This window comes from Chelonia mydas, chromosome 15 (genome assembly GCF_015237465.2).
Source record: "Chelonia mydas isolate rCheMyd1 chromosome 15, rCheMyd1.pri.v2, whole genome shotgun sequence".
Classification (NCBI taxonomy): domain Eukaryota; kingdom Metazoa; phylum Chordata; order Testudines; family Cheloniidae; genus Chelonia; species Chelonia mydas.
In genome coordinates this window covers 6,573,517-6,590,867 of record NC_057856.1, presented here as the reverse complement: position 1 = coordinate 6,590,867, position 17,351 = coordinate 6,573,517, and the positions used below count along the sequence as shown (strand labels likewise).

The window sequence follows — 17,351 nt, the reverse complement described above, 5'->3', positions numbered from 1 at the left end:
TCTGTCAGCTGCTGAAGCCTTTGGAAATAAAGGGAGAAGTCTGTGTCTGGCAAGCGGGAATAGGGCCACCCTAAAGGGCAGACGCTGTTTTTACATTAACCAATGGGAGAGCGGAGAGCATGAAATCGTTCGTTCCCAAATTAATTGAACTCCTGGTTTGGAATTATTTAACAAGCAATTTCCATTCACATATATAGGAAGAGAGTTCAGGCTCCCATATGCTGGGCACTGAATGCACGCAGAGACAGTCTCTCACCCCAAAGAGCTTACCCTATAAATATGACAAAGGACATACTGTCTCCACTTCACAATTGGCAATGGGCACATGCAGTTGAAATGAGCTGCCTATGGATACATGGGATTTTTGTGGCAGAGCCAGTTCTTTCCTGAGTCTTAGACCAGGGCTCTAGCCAAAAGCCCATCCTTTCTGACGAGGGATCTGCCTAGATGACAAACCTTTTTAAGGCTCCATTTACAATTGTTTTTTATTGGCATGTGCAACGTATTTCCTCCTTGATGGCCAGAGTGAACTCTTTGGTGGGTTTCAGATAAAAATACAGTCAAAACTCCAGCCGCAGGTTTTACATCCGTCTAAAAGGAAGCGTAAATTATTAGGGGGTATCTTTGTCCGAATAGGGCATGGTAGGAATGCCCAGAGAGTGCCTGTGTCTGGATTATCGTGAAAATTTCATTCCAAAAATTTGCCACTGCAGCAGTGCAGGAAACCCTGTGCACGGACAAATTTGTATGTAAGCAGTATGGTCACTGACCTTTTATGTGCATAGCTATCATTTCTGTTGGACCGATAGTTAGGTTTTTGTTTAGTTGCATTCACGAAAGTTACATATGAAGTGGATTTCCACTGTACACAGCTGTCATACAACTTTCTTTGCATCATCTCCAGGGTGACTTTATCCTGAAGTGTCACAATATCAGTTGTTTTAATTACCCATGGCTCCTCTGGGGCAGGTTTAGTCCAGCAAAGCTCACCCCATATCTAGCAGTGTTGATTCACTTGTTTGTTGTCAGTCATTAACCAGTCATAAGGGCCTATCCATTGTGCAGGCCACTATCAAACGCTTTTCGCCAAAGCATTTACGGGGCTCTTTCCTTCCCTCTCTGGCAGGCACTTTACTTCCTATGGGCTTTGGATTTGTGGAGTATAAGAAACCAGAGCATGCTCAGAAAGCCCTCCGACAGCTCCAGGTAACCGTGGGAGACGCAGCCAAAGGGGAGGAGTGGGTGGGTCATGAGCACTGTTCCCTCTAAGCTGTGCGCGTGCACACAGATCCTAAACCCTGCACACACGGCGAAATGTTGCGTGTACAAAAATTTGCACAGAAAAAATTTTTTGCGCACACGGCCCCTCAGAAATTAGAGGGAACATTGGTCATGAGGCACCGAGAACCCCTCTAATATTTGTTTTTCAGTAGTTCCCTGCAGGCTGCGACTGAGGTCAGAGCCCCATTGTGCTGAGTGCCGAACATACCCCTAGTAAGACGGTCCCACAATCTAAAGACGCAGGTTGGGAGTGGAAATAGTGGCTCAGGGAGGGGAAGTGACTCGCTCAGCATCACGTCTGTGGCACAGTTGGGATTAACTCAAGTATCTTGACTCCCACGCCAATGCCCTGGCTACTAGACCACACTGCTTCCCCATCTGTATTGTATATTCTTCACCTGTATTAGCTGCGCTTGGAAAGAGAAGAGCTTTGGGCGAAGGAGAGGTGGGAGGAAGTAGAATTGAGATGTAAAACTTCTTCTCTGTTCTTAAGGTCTGTCTCTTTTAGCAAACTTTGTAACTTGCTTTTTTAGGGTTGCTCAGTAGATGGCCATCAGCTGGATGTGAAGATCTCTGAAAGGGCCATAAAGTAAGTCTGTCTGATTCCTGTCTGACTTCTCTGCACCAAATAGACTTAAGCAGCAGCAGCCCTTGATTGCCCAGAATGGCTCTTTAATTTCTTTACAGTATGGTTGCTGGTGGCACTTCATAATTCAGTTGGTGAATAGTGCCAGTCTTAAATACACGTTTACCTGATATGCTGGAACAATCCTATGGAACAAATGTTTTTCCTGAGCTCTTTCAGATGATCAGGTGTAGGTCTTCAAAAATAGCAGTCGTAATGGTGTTAGTCCAGTATATTAACTCCAAGGTGTAGCCAGTTGTTTGACTACACTCGCTGTTCATTCTTAAAAATGTTAGAGAGACCAAATAACTAATCTTAACCAATTTTATTGTCTAAAGGCAAAGTAGGACAATATGAAAAGGAAACATACATACCCTCCCTCTGGGAAGCAATCCTTATCTCACAGCATGTTCACCGTACGCACAAGTTGTGCTTCAAAGATACACGTTGCAACTGGTAGTATTTATAGTATGATTTTTTTACAAGTTACAGAATGCTTTGCACATTACTTAAAGTAAGTTTAACTCACTGGTTTATGCCAGCTTTGTCCTTAGTACCTCCCTATATTTTCCCATATCTTGGGTTGAATTGCTGCATTCCAAGTGTTGATGAGCCATGAAAATACTCCCAAAGTGTACTTAGTACAAAGGGTTCCTGCATCCTTGCTTTGAAAAGTTTCCTATTTTCTAATGCCAAAGCTGACTTCAGCTTCGCAAAGTGTTGTGGGATGTATGACGCAGGTGAACAGAATTGTGGGAAGAGCATAATACATTCAGTTAACATAATTTCCCATCTCCAATGTGTATTATATTAATACTGTGTGCACATTACCTATTAATATGGTGTATACTACACCTAACATATATGCATTGGCCAACAAGTGGATAGGAATAACTGAAATTTTAGGTGGTGATCTGTTTTTATTAGACTAAGTAGAAAATAAAAAAGGAAGCACTGAGCTTCTGGGAATCGGAAGAAAGCAAAGCAACACTAAGTGATTTCATTACTTAAGTGAGAGAGGCTAGACTAAAGGTGAACTATACTAGAAAAGTTGTCATAAGGGTCTCCCTGGGGTAATTTGCTATTCTCCTCCCAGTTTCTTAAAGAAAAGCATCTTTCCACTATCGTCCTCCTCTGTCCTGTAGATGATATTGTTCTGTGCCCCTTCCTTCATGCTGAAGGCATCTTTGTTAGACCAAGGGGAGATGCATCGGACTTCCCTTAACGGCCCATCTGTACAGCTCTTCGGCTGCTGTGGGGTAATGCACCACTCTGTACATTGAGCCCCAAGAATTGCCTCCACCTCCTGCTGGCTTGGACAGCCAGAATCCATGTCTTGAAATTAAACCTGGTGGCTTTTCACAGTAGCATGAACTGTTCATGCTATTTACAGCCTGTCAGAGAACAGTTAAAAGTGAAACTAAAGGCACAAGCTATGCTTCACTTACACTACTTTAGCCAGTGTTGCAAACTTCTTCTCCCTGCTGTATCAGAGCAGGTCAGCAAATCAGCGGAAGGATTGGTCTGTTCCAGAATGGTAATCCCTAGGTAGTGCTTTATTTACTTGTCTTGAAATAGCGCCCAGCTCAGAAGTCACTGTTACGATTGGGGTCCTGTCTGCAAGATAATGCACAAACACATAGGAAGACTATGACCTTTTTAAAATAATGAGGCAGATTTTTATATATTCCAAGTATAACTGTAATCAAACTGTTCTGTTCTCCCACCTGGTCTATGAAGCATCCATTGATTCAAATAAGAAGCCATTGAGCATATCGTTCAGGAAACTGGACTCCAGAATGTCTAGATTCGTAAGCTGGAAGGAACCAGAAAGAGCGAGGTCTGTGTTCTGTTCTCTACAGTGTAACTTACCATGTCTCTGTTGATTTACCAGGCCCACTGTGACACCATCCCGCAAAAAACAAACACTCAAGAAGCAAAAGAGCTCCAAGATTTTGGTCCGAAATATCCCATTTCAGGCAACCGTGAGGGAAATCAGAGAGCTGTTCAGGTAAAGAAATCTGCTGCTGCTCATCTGCTCAGTGGGACGTTACTCACTGGGGCATTGGTGGCTGCTTTTGGCAGGTAATCTCGCTGTGTGATCATAAATATGACGGAACTGTTGTCTTACGGGTTAAGTGAGACTTTTGTTTAGTGCAGATATGGACACATGAAATAAGCAGATTACTTCTATTTCTAAGCTCCGCTTTGAGCAGGAGCATGCAAGGCGGGAGGGGAGGCGCATTAGCGAGTGGGTCATAGTGTCTTCATCCTGAGGGCCAAACTGCTCCAGCCTCTGTCTGAATTAGAGCAACCTGGGGCTGCACTAATGTACACCAGCAGTGTCTGGCCCCCTAGGGATCATATGCCCACTAAGGATCCACACCGAGATGCCCCAGTACATCCCTATCTCTTCTGACATGTTCCCTGTGCTGCGTTGGTACAGTTGGTGCAGGAGCTGAGTTCTGTACCCCAGTTCTTCTTAACTGGGGCAGTTCTCAGCTGGTGGGTAACAGTCAGAAACTGGCTCCTTTGCATCCCTTAAGCAGTGCAAAGAGTTCAGATCATAACTGAGAATCTGACCTCAAATGTCTCCTTGTCCAGAATGTGTTCCGTGGCTTTCCCAAGAAAGTGAGGTGTGAGGAGCACCAAGAAATTGGCCAGACAGCAGATAAAATTGTTTTACATATGACTAACCAAATTCCTCACCTGTCCTGAACATGTGGCACCACAGTTTGTGCACGCCCTTTGTGAAGGAGTTCCTAAAGCCTGGTTCTCTAGGAATAACTAAACTCATATAAAGTGGTGTGTGCGTGTAAAGTACTTTGTACAGTGTAAGGGTTGCCCCAAGATTGGCATGTATGAAACAAATAGGAATTATTTTTGTGAGAACACTTCTGTAAAGGACTATTTCAGCAAGAATCCTCTCAACCAGTAGCATGCCTCAGTATTGAAAACTATGTGGGATGATACGGGTAGCTAAACATGGAGTGCTTTACAACTTCAGGGAGTCCCACCTACTGCGAAGGGGAGGGGGGGGTGACTTTGCATTTGTTAAAGTGATACTTGTAGGTGCATGTTCACTGGCTACATGCACAATGTCACTCATTTGGGTGTTGGCTTTTTAAGCATTGATAAAACATCGCAAATCTGGGATGCTTTGCATAGTATTGAATAAGGTACATTTCCTACCCCAAACCAACCTCGTCTAATTGTGCTGCTGCTCAGATACTAGAGTAAACTGGGGGAGTCATAGAGTTTACGGACAGAAGGGAATATCAAATAATCCAGTTGACCCCCTAGGTTCTATTTCCAGCTCTGCCCTGACCTGCTGGTGAGCGTGGGCAGGTCACTTCCCCTCTCTGTGTCTTGGAGAATAATGATGCTGACCTGCCTTGAGGTATATTGATGCAAACAGCTATATAAAAACAAAGTCTTTTAGGGTGTGAGTTCACGGTGTCAGTGTTTGGAAAGAGTATAGAGAGGATTTCTTCAGGTCTTGCGGGGTTAGGTTGAATGTGTTTTAGCTTTCCTAACAATGAACGCTGTTAGACTGTAGGTTCATTCCCCAAGGGACATGGGGGGAAATCCAGATGCTTAACCCACTCAAAGAAAACCAATATCGTGCACTGAAGAACAGTGTAGGGAACAATCCTCCAATGACATGTTGGGGTGAGCAAAACCAGAGGTCCCTGGAGAGCTTTTATTCATGGGTTTCTAAATATTGTATTAGCATGAAATCTTGTAGAAGTGTTGCCAAGGCATAAGAGACAAAATACTTAGGCCTCCGTAGGAGGAAAGTGTGATACTGTGTCCTCACTGCTTGTTGGCCAATTCTTCTGTGCAAGGGGTGGGGGCGGGCTAGGGATGTTGTATCTATTTAATTGGAACCAGGCTGACGTAACCATGTGTTAGAAGTATGTTAGTCACATTGCTTATGGCTGGAAGCTGCTCAGTTACTATTGTAATGAGCACAGTAAAAGAACGTATATAGACTAGAGAGGGCTCTTCTAGCCAGAAGTCTTTGTCTATTTAAAGGCGCTTATATCTTGTATGCTTGTTCTTTGACAGAATAGTGATAGAGCCCTCAGAAATGGTCTAGACCCAAAATTTGGATCTTAGCTATTCAAATTTCTTAGGATGGGGAGGAACATTGCCGCTGGATTTCTAATCATAGGAGACCCTTCAAGCCCCAAACTTAACTCTTCCGGCCAGTTGTAGAGCAACCAACTTGATGCGTCAAATTGCCAGTGCTCAACTGATATCCACAGTTTACCAGCCAACAGACCAAATAATAAACAGAGCCGGGCTGGCTTTCGGTTCTGTAATATATTCAGGGGACAGGAAGAATCTGTACTTGTCCAAAGATAAAAGATCAGTACAGAGAGATGTTTTGTTTCACATTATTAAAAGGGCTTTGAAAAACAATGCATGGTTGAGAAGATGGGGATATGGGACCAGTTTGCTAGTGTCTGTTTTAAGGAACACGAGGCTTCTATAGCCCGTTATCAAAAGCATGTTAAGAACAATGCATGTTAATCAGGAAGCAATGTTCCACCAAAATGTCAGTTTCATTTAGTTACACAATATATTTAGGAACACATTATTTATCTTCAGAACAAAAGCCAGCAATGAGAGAACTGAGCTGATTTAATACTGTCTCTACTTATTTTTTTCAGAAGGGCTAAAAATTTGCACACATTGAACATTATTAAATGCCAGGCATTCTTTTTGGGTTTTGTTTAAAATTGTAAGTCTTTGCCATAGATTTAGGTCCTTTGGTGGGTTTCTTTTTAATAATAATTTTTTAGATTAAAACTATTCTTTGGAACCAGAGGCATTTCCCTCATCAAGGCAGCAGGGGGCACTCTTAGTCTTCTCAGGAAATAAAGGAGAAGAGGGGAACGGGCAGTTGTTGCTCGCAGACAATGACGCTGCAGGCCAATGGTAGCTCTGCCTGTGGAGGTTAAAGGCTTTGAGGGACAAACCTCTTCTCTATTGTTTCACATGTTTAAAAGCCACTTTCTAGCCACCCAAGTGATGTTGTCCCATAACCCAGTTCCTTTACTCCACTTCTGAATTATTGTCTGGGCAGGATATGAAACACAGAAGGTTAAAATCCTTTTTATTCTATAAAAATGTCTTCACCTTTCAAGCTTTGTCACATGAACTCTCCCTTTTAAATCTACCCAAGAATAGGTGTTAGCAAGGCTATCTGTTTGAAATGGACAATGATTGATTTGTTTAAACAGTGCAGACTTTTGGAGTCTTCCGTTCATGGATTGTTCAGAGTTGCAGCTTACCCTGTTCATCTTTCTCCTCTAGTATTTTGTCGATTCAAAGATCCATCATCACAGTGCTTAGCCTCTCTGTGGAATGAGGATTACAGTTTAGGATGCAATACTAACAAGCTAAGATACATATAAAAGGCTGCCTTGTCCTTGCAGTCCTGTGTTGTTACTCTCCTCTAGCCAATTCAAACTAACCTTGAAGACCTGCACCCTGGTCGTGGTAGTGGTGGGTTTTGGATCACTTTAACAAAACTTTCAGAGGAAGAGGGAGGATGAAGACAAACACTTTCAGAAAATCCATGCATGGATGTTAAATTAGTGTTGCTTTCCCAAAACTGTAGCTTGCAGGGGATTCAAGGTGCATATCTTTGGTTTCAGAGGTTTAGGGATAAGGTTTTAATCCATAGGGAGTGTGTTGGAAAGTGAAGGTACTCCATTTTCTTCATGTGCATTTGGTGATGGTGAACACTGCCGGATTGGCAGTCCTGGAGTCTGAATCCTTTGCCTAAGCATGGACAACACTAAAATAAGCTTTTCCTCATACCGTATCTGTCGCCATACTTGAATCCTGGCCTGGAGGGACTATCCCTAATAATGAGGATATTTCAGTCTGTCTGCTCTCTTTGCTGAGGCTGCTAGTTATGTAGTTTATCAATTTATAACTCCATTTCCAAAATGGGGGAGGGGAGACGAAAAAAATTTCTCAGATGAAGACTTTTAATTCTTTGATACTATATTGAGAGAGTCTCTTAAGCTAATCTTTTCAAAAATGAGTAATGATTTTGGGTGTCTAATTTGAGACCTGTGAAAAGGGCCTTATTTTTCAGAGGGCAGCTCCTGAGCAATTTCTGAAAATTAGTTTCCTTTCAAACGTGTCATGCTGGTCCCACATAATCACCACTTCCCGTCAGAAGTCTTGATCTTAATGCTTTGTTTCATAGCCATATCACTTCGTACACCAACTTAGAGAACGTAAAAAATGGAGGCATTATTGTACAGACTCGCATCACTGAACACGAAGTTACAAAGATTTTTTCCCCTCCTAAAATAGGAGCAACTAAAATGGAAAAAAGTCCTTTACATTTTCTCTAGATCAAATAGGACTTGTTGAGGGGTGAACACTGTAGGCTACCTTTGTAGAATTATAAACGCACATGGTGCACACTCCACCAAATAAGGGAATAAGAGCTGTCATAAAATCAAATTCAGAAAAAGCTTGTGATGGGGTCGAGTGGGGCTTCTTTCGGAAATGTATGGTTTTGGGGAACTTGCATGTAAATTGGGTAAGATGTATAAACCCTTTTCTAAAATTAGAACTATCTGTCACTGCCTCATGCTTCCAGATGAGCAGAGGAAGAAAACCAGGCTGCCCACTAGCCCCATTATTTGCCTTCAGAACATATTAAAAAAAAAAAAAAAAAGAGAGAGAGAAAATCCCAAAATTCAAGGTTTACTTCCAGTCTAAACACTAAGTTATATAGCTTTATATGTAGATACATTATTGTACATCTGATCACCTCTGTATCCTACCTGTAGGAGTCTAATTCATTCAAATTTAGTAAATTTCTGGTTACAAAATTTATATGGACCTCACTCTTAACAGGAATAAGGTTACAGCTATTGGGGAAAAAAACACAGCTGAAAATAGTACCAGAACATGGTACCAGGTTATGGTTCCTAGGAATAAATATAGCCTATCCCATTGCTATGTGAAAGTAACATTGTGTTGTAGAGAAGCCAATGGATTAAAGATTGGAATATGATACTGGTCAGGTTTAATGTACTAAAAATAAACGGTCTATCTATTTTATTCTTTTTCAAAGGCTTTGTTGTTGCTTATTTTCTTAAAAACAACCCCTCTCTCCCCCACCCCCCCCACCCCCAAATAACCACAATTCACGACGTAGTGCTTTTAGAAGAGCAATCTAGCCAGACTAGCCAGGACAGAAGTAAGTTCCCTCTGACCGACGAAGTAGAAGCAGTCATGAATCTAAAACTGTAGTACAAGGGGTAAGAGTTGGAAATTGGATCTGTTCTTCTGGAAGAAAAAAAAGTATGGGTGAAGGATACAGTTGATAAAATAGGACGAGTTTTTTTATTTTTTTAACTAAATCTTTATAAAGTTATTCTTATGTCATTATCCACTTCTTCAAAGCTTGGAATGACCTATTAAAATAAGAGTTGTTACCAGAATGAGCTCTTCATTCCTCATTATGAAGGAACACGGAGATATAATGAAGTCTAGTGCAAGACACACTCCATGTTCACACCTTTCTCCAAGTAAAGAGACTGGTAAAAAATTTTCCCTTCCCCAAGATATCTTCCTGCACTTGAACCCATAGAAATTTTCACTAACCAAAGGCAGAAGAGAGAAAATTGTCCATTAATGGACAGTGAGGTTTTACCCATATAAGAGGTAGGTGGTATTAATTGGTACATTCAGCTCCTATATGCTCGGGTATATGACACACTAAAAATGCTTAGATAGCTAAGCACCTGACACTGATTATTGTACTGTGGCTGCAATTTTAAAAGTGGGAATGGTTATTTTAGATATTTTTATTTTCAAATGACTCGCTAAATCCTTCTAGCAGCTTAAAACCCAGTACAGATCTTTCCGGTCAAATTATTGTGTCTATTCAACAGTTCAAAATATTGAGCCCTAGAAGAATCCTCCATACAACCTCTGGAAACAAAGACTAGGCAGACGTATGTGCATTAACAAAAAGGATTGCTATTAATGCTAATATAATATAATGCTTTCTATTTATTACCCCTATAAAACGGAAGCAAAAACAGATCAGCACATATGGGAATATAATGCTGACTAAACGAATTGTGGGATGTGTAAAGTTTGAGTGTACTAAAATACAAAATCAGTGGAAGGACATAACACAGATAATCTGTATTAGTGCTCGTCTACATTAAAAACACTATAGTGGCACAGCTGCACTGATGTAGCTGCGCCGCTGTAGTTCTTCATTGTAGACGCTACCTAAGCCGATGGGAGGGATTCTCCTGTTAGCGTAGCTGATCCGCCTCCCCGAGAGATGGTAGCTAGGTCTATGAAAGAATCGTTCCATTAACCTAGCAGTGTCTACAGGGGGAATTAGGTTGGCTTAACTACGCCACTTGGGTGTGGATTTTTTACACCTCTTAGTGATGTGATTAAACTGACTTAATTTTCTAATGTAGACGAGCTCCTCAGAATTTCACCTAAGGACCAGACTGCATTATCACATTTTTTCAGGACAGTAAAATGTTAATGAAATTTGTCAAATACTTGGTGTCTGTGACACTGAAGATCCATAATTAGTGCTAGTTGGGAACTGGAATTTCCATTTTGTGGGGAAATTCTGAAATATTTTATTCTGAATCTGATTGAAAAGCTGAAATTTCCCACAAAATGAAAATTTCGGGGCACTTCAATTTGGGACTTTCAAAATACTTTGGTAATGTCAATGTTTTGATGAATTTTGTTTAGCTTTTATATTATGTTAACATAGTAAACCTAGGTAATATATACATATAATAAACTATTTTAGTGTAAAAGTTGAAACAAACTGAATCAAACAGTCACAATGAAATGTTTTTACCTTTGTTGAAATGAAAGTCTAAACAAATTGTTTAGACATTTCCCCTGTCGAAAACTTTGTTGAATTTGACATGTTGCCATGAGATGTTTAGGTTTCAGGGAAACTGCATTTCTTGGCAGAAAGCTCTTCTGTCAGATTTCAACTAGCTCTGTCTGTAACCTTGTTGGTGCAGCAAGTCAGGATTAGCAATGTACCAATAAAAAAAAAATTAGTATGCATGAGCAAAAATAGCACAGGAAAACCTGATAATCCTGGAATGACCAAATGCTACTGCCACTTGTCATTAGATCTATATTTAATATCAGCTTTTGGCTAGAATTGTTTGAGGAATCATATTTATGTACGAAGACACAGGAGTACCCTTTGTCTCTTAGGGAACATTGGACTGCCCAGGGAGTAAATTAAAATGAAAGACGCTGCTGTTTCTCTTGGTGCTGAAAGCTACAGAATTGTCTCTTACATTTTTGTTAGAGCATGTTCAGACTGAGGAGGGAAATAATTAGGTGGTTGAATATGCAACAGATTTGCCTCTTGGATTTTCCGAAGAGACCCATGTACTGAATGCTCATCTGAATGACGGCCTCTTACGAGGTGGATAATGTTACTATCGCTATCTCGTTGGTGGATTTCCTGTTATGATCACAGTGCTGAAGCTAGCTGGAATGACCTGCTTGTGCTAGAGTGGGAAGGATGAATGATTAACATGGGCATTGGTTTATCTTAGAGCAGCTAGGTGCCGTGCCTACTTAGAGAAGGCACATGGATAATGCAGTTCAGATGATATGCCTGATAACCAGGCAAACGTCTAATATCGAAGTGGAGCAGAAGTCCTCTTTCCTACCTGTATTTTTGTCAGTGGGTTATTGTTAGAAGATGGTTGAAGAAGAAAAGAAACAGTGGTTCTTTGTAAAGCAGGGTCTGTAAGCAGAAGGACCAGAGTGGGCCAAGCACAGAAGACAAAAAGGTCATTGGGGAGGAAGGCTTGGTTGGTGCAAGAGGGGCATGAGCAGTAGGGTTGTGCAGGACTGTGAAGGTGAATCAGGAGCTTGAACTTCCTCAGGAAGAGGAGAGGAAGCTGGTGAGAGAATTTGAAATGGAGTCATGTAGGCCAAACGGCAGTGCTTGTTAGATGGAGGGGTCCAGGAGCAAGGTGAGAAGCAAAGAAGGGAGGAGCTTGCAGTAATCAAGGCAAGTGAGATGAGGACACATGGATTTTAGGAATAGGAATGAAGAGGTAAGGATGGGTTTAAAGATGCCGAGGAAGAACTGATATCCTCTACTTAACTGACTGCATAGCTGATTTCATTGGGACTATCTGTAGATGGTAGAGCTAGACTAAAATACATCTGAGATGCATGCGTATGGTGTGTGTCTACACTACAGATGGGTTCATGTGTTTGTAATCGTTTGTATGGGTTTGTGTTGCTCAATCTGTACCTTCACTAGTGAAAAACGTCTATGCTGGAGGCCCAGTTTCAAAGGTGGTACCTAAATACAATGTGCAGATCCTATACCTGGACATTTATTATAGGTGAATTAAAGCAATCTTTGATGCACCATTTAGGGCCATATCCTAAACTGGCATCACTCAGAGTAGTTTCAGTTTATGCCAGCTGAGGATTTACCCTTTAGTGTTTAATTCTGGATTTCAGCTTCCTATTTAGGATCCTGTGTCTGACAGCTGGGATCCTCACGTATGAACACACACAGTGTTGTAACTGTGAACAAGCCCTGTGTGCGCTGCAATTCCACAGGTTGCAGAATTGCGATGTAGAATTTAAACTGGAATTTTATCTTTGAAATATTACGTTTCTAGCCCTTATGCTTGTGTTCCGGCCCATGCATCCAATCTCTGATTAGGTGGGGTTTGTGGGGGGTAGGCTGGGGAACACTTTAAGTGCTTTAAAAAAACCAAACAACTGCTTGATGCTTTTTCATCAGTGCATTTGTCCCAGCAACTTGCCCTCACCCTTCCTGACTGAGAACCTCTGTGCTGTAGGTGTCTTTCCACATTGCCTCACAATCCTAAAGGGATGGAGTTTCTCTGCTCGGCTGCACTTCCCCCTCCTCCAGAGCATCTCTGGGACCTGTTCCTTCCTGTAGGTGTGAGCCTCCTGCTAGGAGAGTGAATGGCAGCGTTCACAACAGGTGGGAAGAAGCATTCATTAACAGTGTGTGGGTTGGGCTGCAGTGGCCTCACCTGTTGTACATCTGTGTGATCTTTGTCCCTTTTGTCTTCGAAGTCTTTTCTTTTATCCCTGTTTTTTTGCTCCCTGATGGAAATGACTAAAGATTAAGCGCTGGTTTTAGCCTCTGTTTTTGGGGCCTGTGTATGCTACAGTTGTGGTCATGTCTGGTTCCATTCTATAGTGTAGACAGCACTTTTAACAGCATTCAGCCCTTGCACACATCCAAGGCTTTTGCACATTTGAGGGACACCCAATCTGCACTATTTGGTGGGGCAGGGAATATCTTAGTTTGTACAGCGCCAAGCACAAGGTGTCCATCCCTGACTAAGGCCTGTTGAGGCTATTGCAATATAAACAATAATAGAATACTGTTGTAACTTTGTGTTTGTGTTGCTGTTGTCAGGGGGCCTTACAATCTACCCCGGTGCATGCTTACAACCTACCCCGGTGCATGCTTACAACAAGGCCTGACCCAGAGGATTTACTAATAGTTCCACACACCGGATTCAAAACACCAGGTTACCTCTGACAATGTGAAAATGTGCTTTCCATAAAATTGCTTTTATTGAAATCAAATTGCAGATGCAGCTTTGAGAGATACTAGTACCTACTTTCAGATGCAAATGCAGGGATTGTGCATGTCTTTGTCTGTCACCACATTATAAAAGTGTTCATGTTTTTTTTTTTTTTAAATGAAGATTTTCTTTCTTCTTGAGGTCTGCTCATGCAGTGCTGGAAACCCCAACAGAGCAGTATTGGACTAGTGCATGGGAACAAGCAAATGAAACTAACCAGTCTAGTTTCACTGTCCAAGATGAGCCATGAAATAATAAGTTAAATGGGTTTTCAATGTTCTTTTTAAAAATTGAAACCGAAAAGTGTTTAACAGAATAATTTTTTTTAACTCTGTCTTGACAGCGTTACTTCAGTGTATGTTTCCTTTCTGAGGTCTGAATATTAATCACAGTAGTTGATTTTAGTGAGTTGCTAACATTCCAGACCGCAAGCCTCCTCATTGCTTCCCTAAACCTCTCCACTGAGCCATTTTCAACTGTCTGTTCTTACTCTGGCTGATTGTCTAATGCAAACTAAGAATTTCCAGGGTCCCTCACTGTGATTTTTGCTGATGTAGCTCTCACCGATGCACTAAGCTGAACCTAGTGACGGGGCTTAATTAGTTTCCTACACCCCGTTCCTTGTTTTTCATCAATGCTTTTCTGTTTTTTGTTTGAAATACCATGTTCAAACGGGTTACCCTCTGGCAATCTCTCTCCCCCCCCCCCCCCCCCCCCCCCCCCCGTATCTGTTTGTTCTGATCGGTGACTCTGAGGTTCTCATGTGCGTGAATGGGTGCTTTTTAAGTTTCTTCTTCATAGGAAGTAACTTGCTGAGTCCCAGTAATCTTGTTCAACATCTCCTTTGGATACCTATTCAGTGCTATTCATATTACAAGGTAGTATTCTTTTGCCTGACCTGTTAAAAAGAATATTTTTGTCGTTGGGCAGAGGCAAAGCATGCGTGTTTCCAAGATGCATGCTTGACTATTAAGATGGCTTTTAAGTTGGCCATAAGGGTTTTTAGAAGCTGCTATATAGAAATTGTAGTTGCCTGACATCTAAAGCTGATCACCTCTAAGTTTGTAATTCAAGGAACAATCAAGATTGAAAACAAGTATTAAAAAAAACCAAACCCTTTTCTATTTTTAGATTTCTTGAAATGTTGAGAATGAAAAGCACTTTAATTTTTTGCATTTCACCATGAAGATAGGTCAATTTCACTATCTTTTTTTCAGTAGTACATAGTGTATTTTATTTTTCAGTCTTCCTCCCTTCATGGGAATGTCTTAATAAAATCACATTCTGTTAAAGTCACCCAAATGCTTTCCATTCATGTTGACATTTGCAAAATCCATTCTTTGCATTGTTTTAACAAGCTGCAACATTGGACTGATGTTATTGGTGTACCTTTCAATCCAGTGGATTTTAAAATTCAGATACTTTTAGCAAGTCTTCACTCTCCGTGCTTATGTAAAGACACAGTACAGTTTTATAAACCTCTTGTAAGTTGTCCTTTCCTCCCAGGAACCTCAGCCTTGCAGGTGAACGGACATCTAGCTTTTACTTATTTTTGCGTCTTACAAGAGTGGTTTGGGGAGTAGAGCCCTTGAAAAATCAGGAAGAGCAGTTGGAATGTTCAGTGTTTGATTTGGTTTGAGAGGGAATCGGGTAGCAGCAGAAACGCTACCCTGCCCCCTGCCCAAAGCCCTCCTGGTGAAAAAGACAAGTCAGATTGGAATTGAGACCCATCCTTATGTGACATGACCAAAGCATGGATGAAATTAGAAGCCAGCCTGACTCTTGCAGTAGGAGAGACCTTTCTGAGAGTGCTGAGATTAGGGGTCGCCTCACCAGATTGGAAGTTGTGAACCAAAAGGAAGCTGCAGCATCCATTTCTGTCTTTGGCTAGGCTGGAAAAGGTCAAGTTAAGCTGGTTCTGTGGTAGCCTCTTAGGGCTGGCTCTCTGGACATCAGATGGCAAGTCACCAACTGCTTCAATTTATAAGCTAAATACTTCGGGCAAGAAAGATAAGAGTGTATGTGACAAAGTTCCTCCTCTACCTTGGTGGGTCTTCCGCTTATTGACGGATTTGCTCGCCTTGGAGCTTCACAGTAGCCCTCAGTTTGGCCGTTTTCATGAACCCACAGTCCAGGTCAACTCCTCCTGTGTCTGACCAGGAGTTGGGAGGTTTCGGGGGGAACCCGGGCCCACAATCTACTCCGGGTTCCAGCCCAGGGCCGTGTGGAATGCAGCTGTTTAGAGTGCCTCCTGGAACAGCTGTGCGACAGCTACAGCTCCTTGGGCTACTCCCCCATGGCCTCCTCCCAACACCTTCTTTATCCTCACCATAGGACCTTCCTCCTGGTGTCTGATAATGCTTGTACTCCTCAGTCCTCCAACAGTCCGCGTTCTCACTCTCAGCCTAGCGCCTCTTGCTCCCAGCTCCTTACACGCGCACCACAACCTGAAGTGAGCTCCTTTTTAAACCCAGGTGCCCTGATTAGCCTACCTTAATTGATTCTAGCAGCTTCTTGATTGGCTGCAGGTGTTCTAATCAGCCTGACTGTCTTAATTGTCTCCAGAAGGTTCCTGTTTGTTCTGGAACCTTCCCTGTTACCTTACCCAGGGAAAAGAGACCTACTTAACCTGGGGCTAATATATCTGCCTTCTGTTACTCTCCTGTAGCCATCTGGCCCGACCTGTCACAAAGACTTCAAAAGCATGTTTTGTTGCTGGTAAGCTAATTTATTTTTGCTGAAATAGTCAAATCATGGGTTAATAAAATGGAACTTTGCTGGAAAAAAAAAAAAAAAAAAAACCTTCCCTGTTACCTTACCCAGGGAAAAGAGACCTACTTAACCTGGGGCTAATATATCTGCCTTCTGTTACTCTCCTGAAGCCGTCTGGCCCGACCCTGTCACAGTGGATAAGGGTATGTAACAGCCAGTGCCTGCCAGTGGAACAGTACAAGTATACTGCTTAGAGGAAGGAGTGAGACAGGGTGGTCTAGTGGATAGAGAACTGCACTGGGTCTTGAGAGACCTGTTCCTGGCCGTGCCGCTGGGTGACTTTGGGCAAGTCACTTTCCCCTCTTTTTGCCTCAGTTTTCACCTCTGTAAAATGGGGATAAAGATACTGACCTCCTTTGTAAAGTGCTTTGAGATCTAGTGATGAAAAGCTCTAGGTAAGAGTGGAGTGTCTTTTAGAATTAAAAGCTCTTTCTTCTCATAGTTGATCCCATTCACCTTGTCAGATTTCAGAGGCCTCCTTTCTGTTTAGTCTCCTTTATCATGGGAGCTCCCATAGACCATTCTGCTAGCAAATGGTATCTGGGCACAGAATATCCTCTCCACTCCCGTTGGGTTGGGGCCCTTCTTGGCTTTTGCACAATTGCTTCATCCCTGTGTCCCGGCTGTGAGGTCTTTTCTGCTACCCTTTATGATATGAGGCAATGATCTAACCCTTTATTCTGGACAGTCTAGCAGGGGCATTTTCTGACTTGACCCGGGGGTTAGAGGAAGGGGCAAATGCCTCATGGTTTCTAGTTCCCTTGCGTGGGGATTCATTTCTTTGTGTGATTCATCTGAGCTCCACCACTTAGGCTGGAAGAAGAGGTCAGTCCAGGGACTCCTGTACTCCAAAGCCCAGGGTGCGATCAGAGCACCTCCTCATACCAGGCCCAACTGCTTCTAGCGTAATCTGGCCTTTGAAAAAAACGTACTCTGCAATACAATTGCTTACATGGAACCAACTGCATCTTCAGAGCTGCTTCCCTACAGAATTGCCACTGTTTGCACCTTAAGCCCACATA

General features: G+C 42.3%; 1 protein-coding gene across 6 annotated transcripts in view; it reads left to right on the top strand.

Annotated features, from left to right (window-relative positions):
* Nucleotides 1–17,351, top strand: part of RBM19 (RNA binding motif protein 19) — a 122,291-nt gene that overhangs the window by 36,620 nt on the left and 68,320 nt on the right. For 4 of the 6 annotated variants that reach the window (XM_043529320.1, XM_043529318.1, XM_043529319.1 and 1 more), the window contains exons 19-21: nucleotides 1,127–1,206; nucleotides 1,815–1,870; nucleotides 3,801–3,917. In XM_043529320.1, coding sequence (XP_043385255.1) covers nucleotides 1,127–1,206; nucleotides 1,815–1,870; nucleotides 3,801–3,917 — 253 coding nt within the window. Of the gene's footprint in view, nucleotides 1–1,126; nucleotides 1,207–1,814; nucleotides 1,871–3,800; nucleotides 3,918–12,792; nucleotides 12,942–13,385; nucleotides 13,897–17,351 lie in introns of those variants that run through there. The other 2 variants (XM_043529321.1, XM_037878442.2) reach the window with 2 other exon arrangements.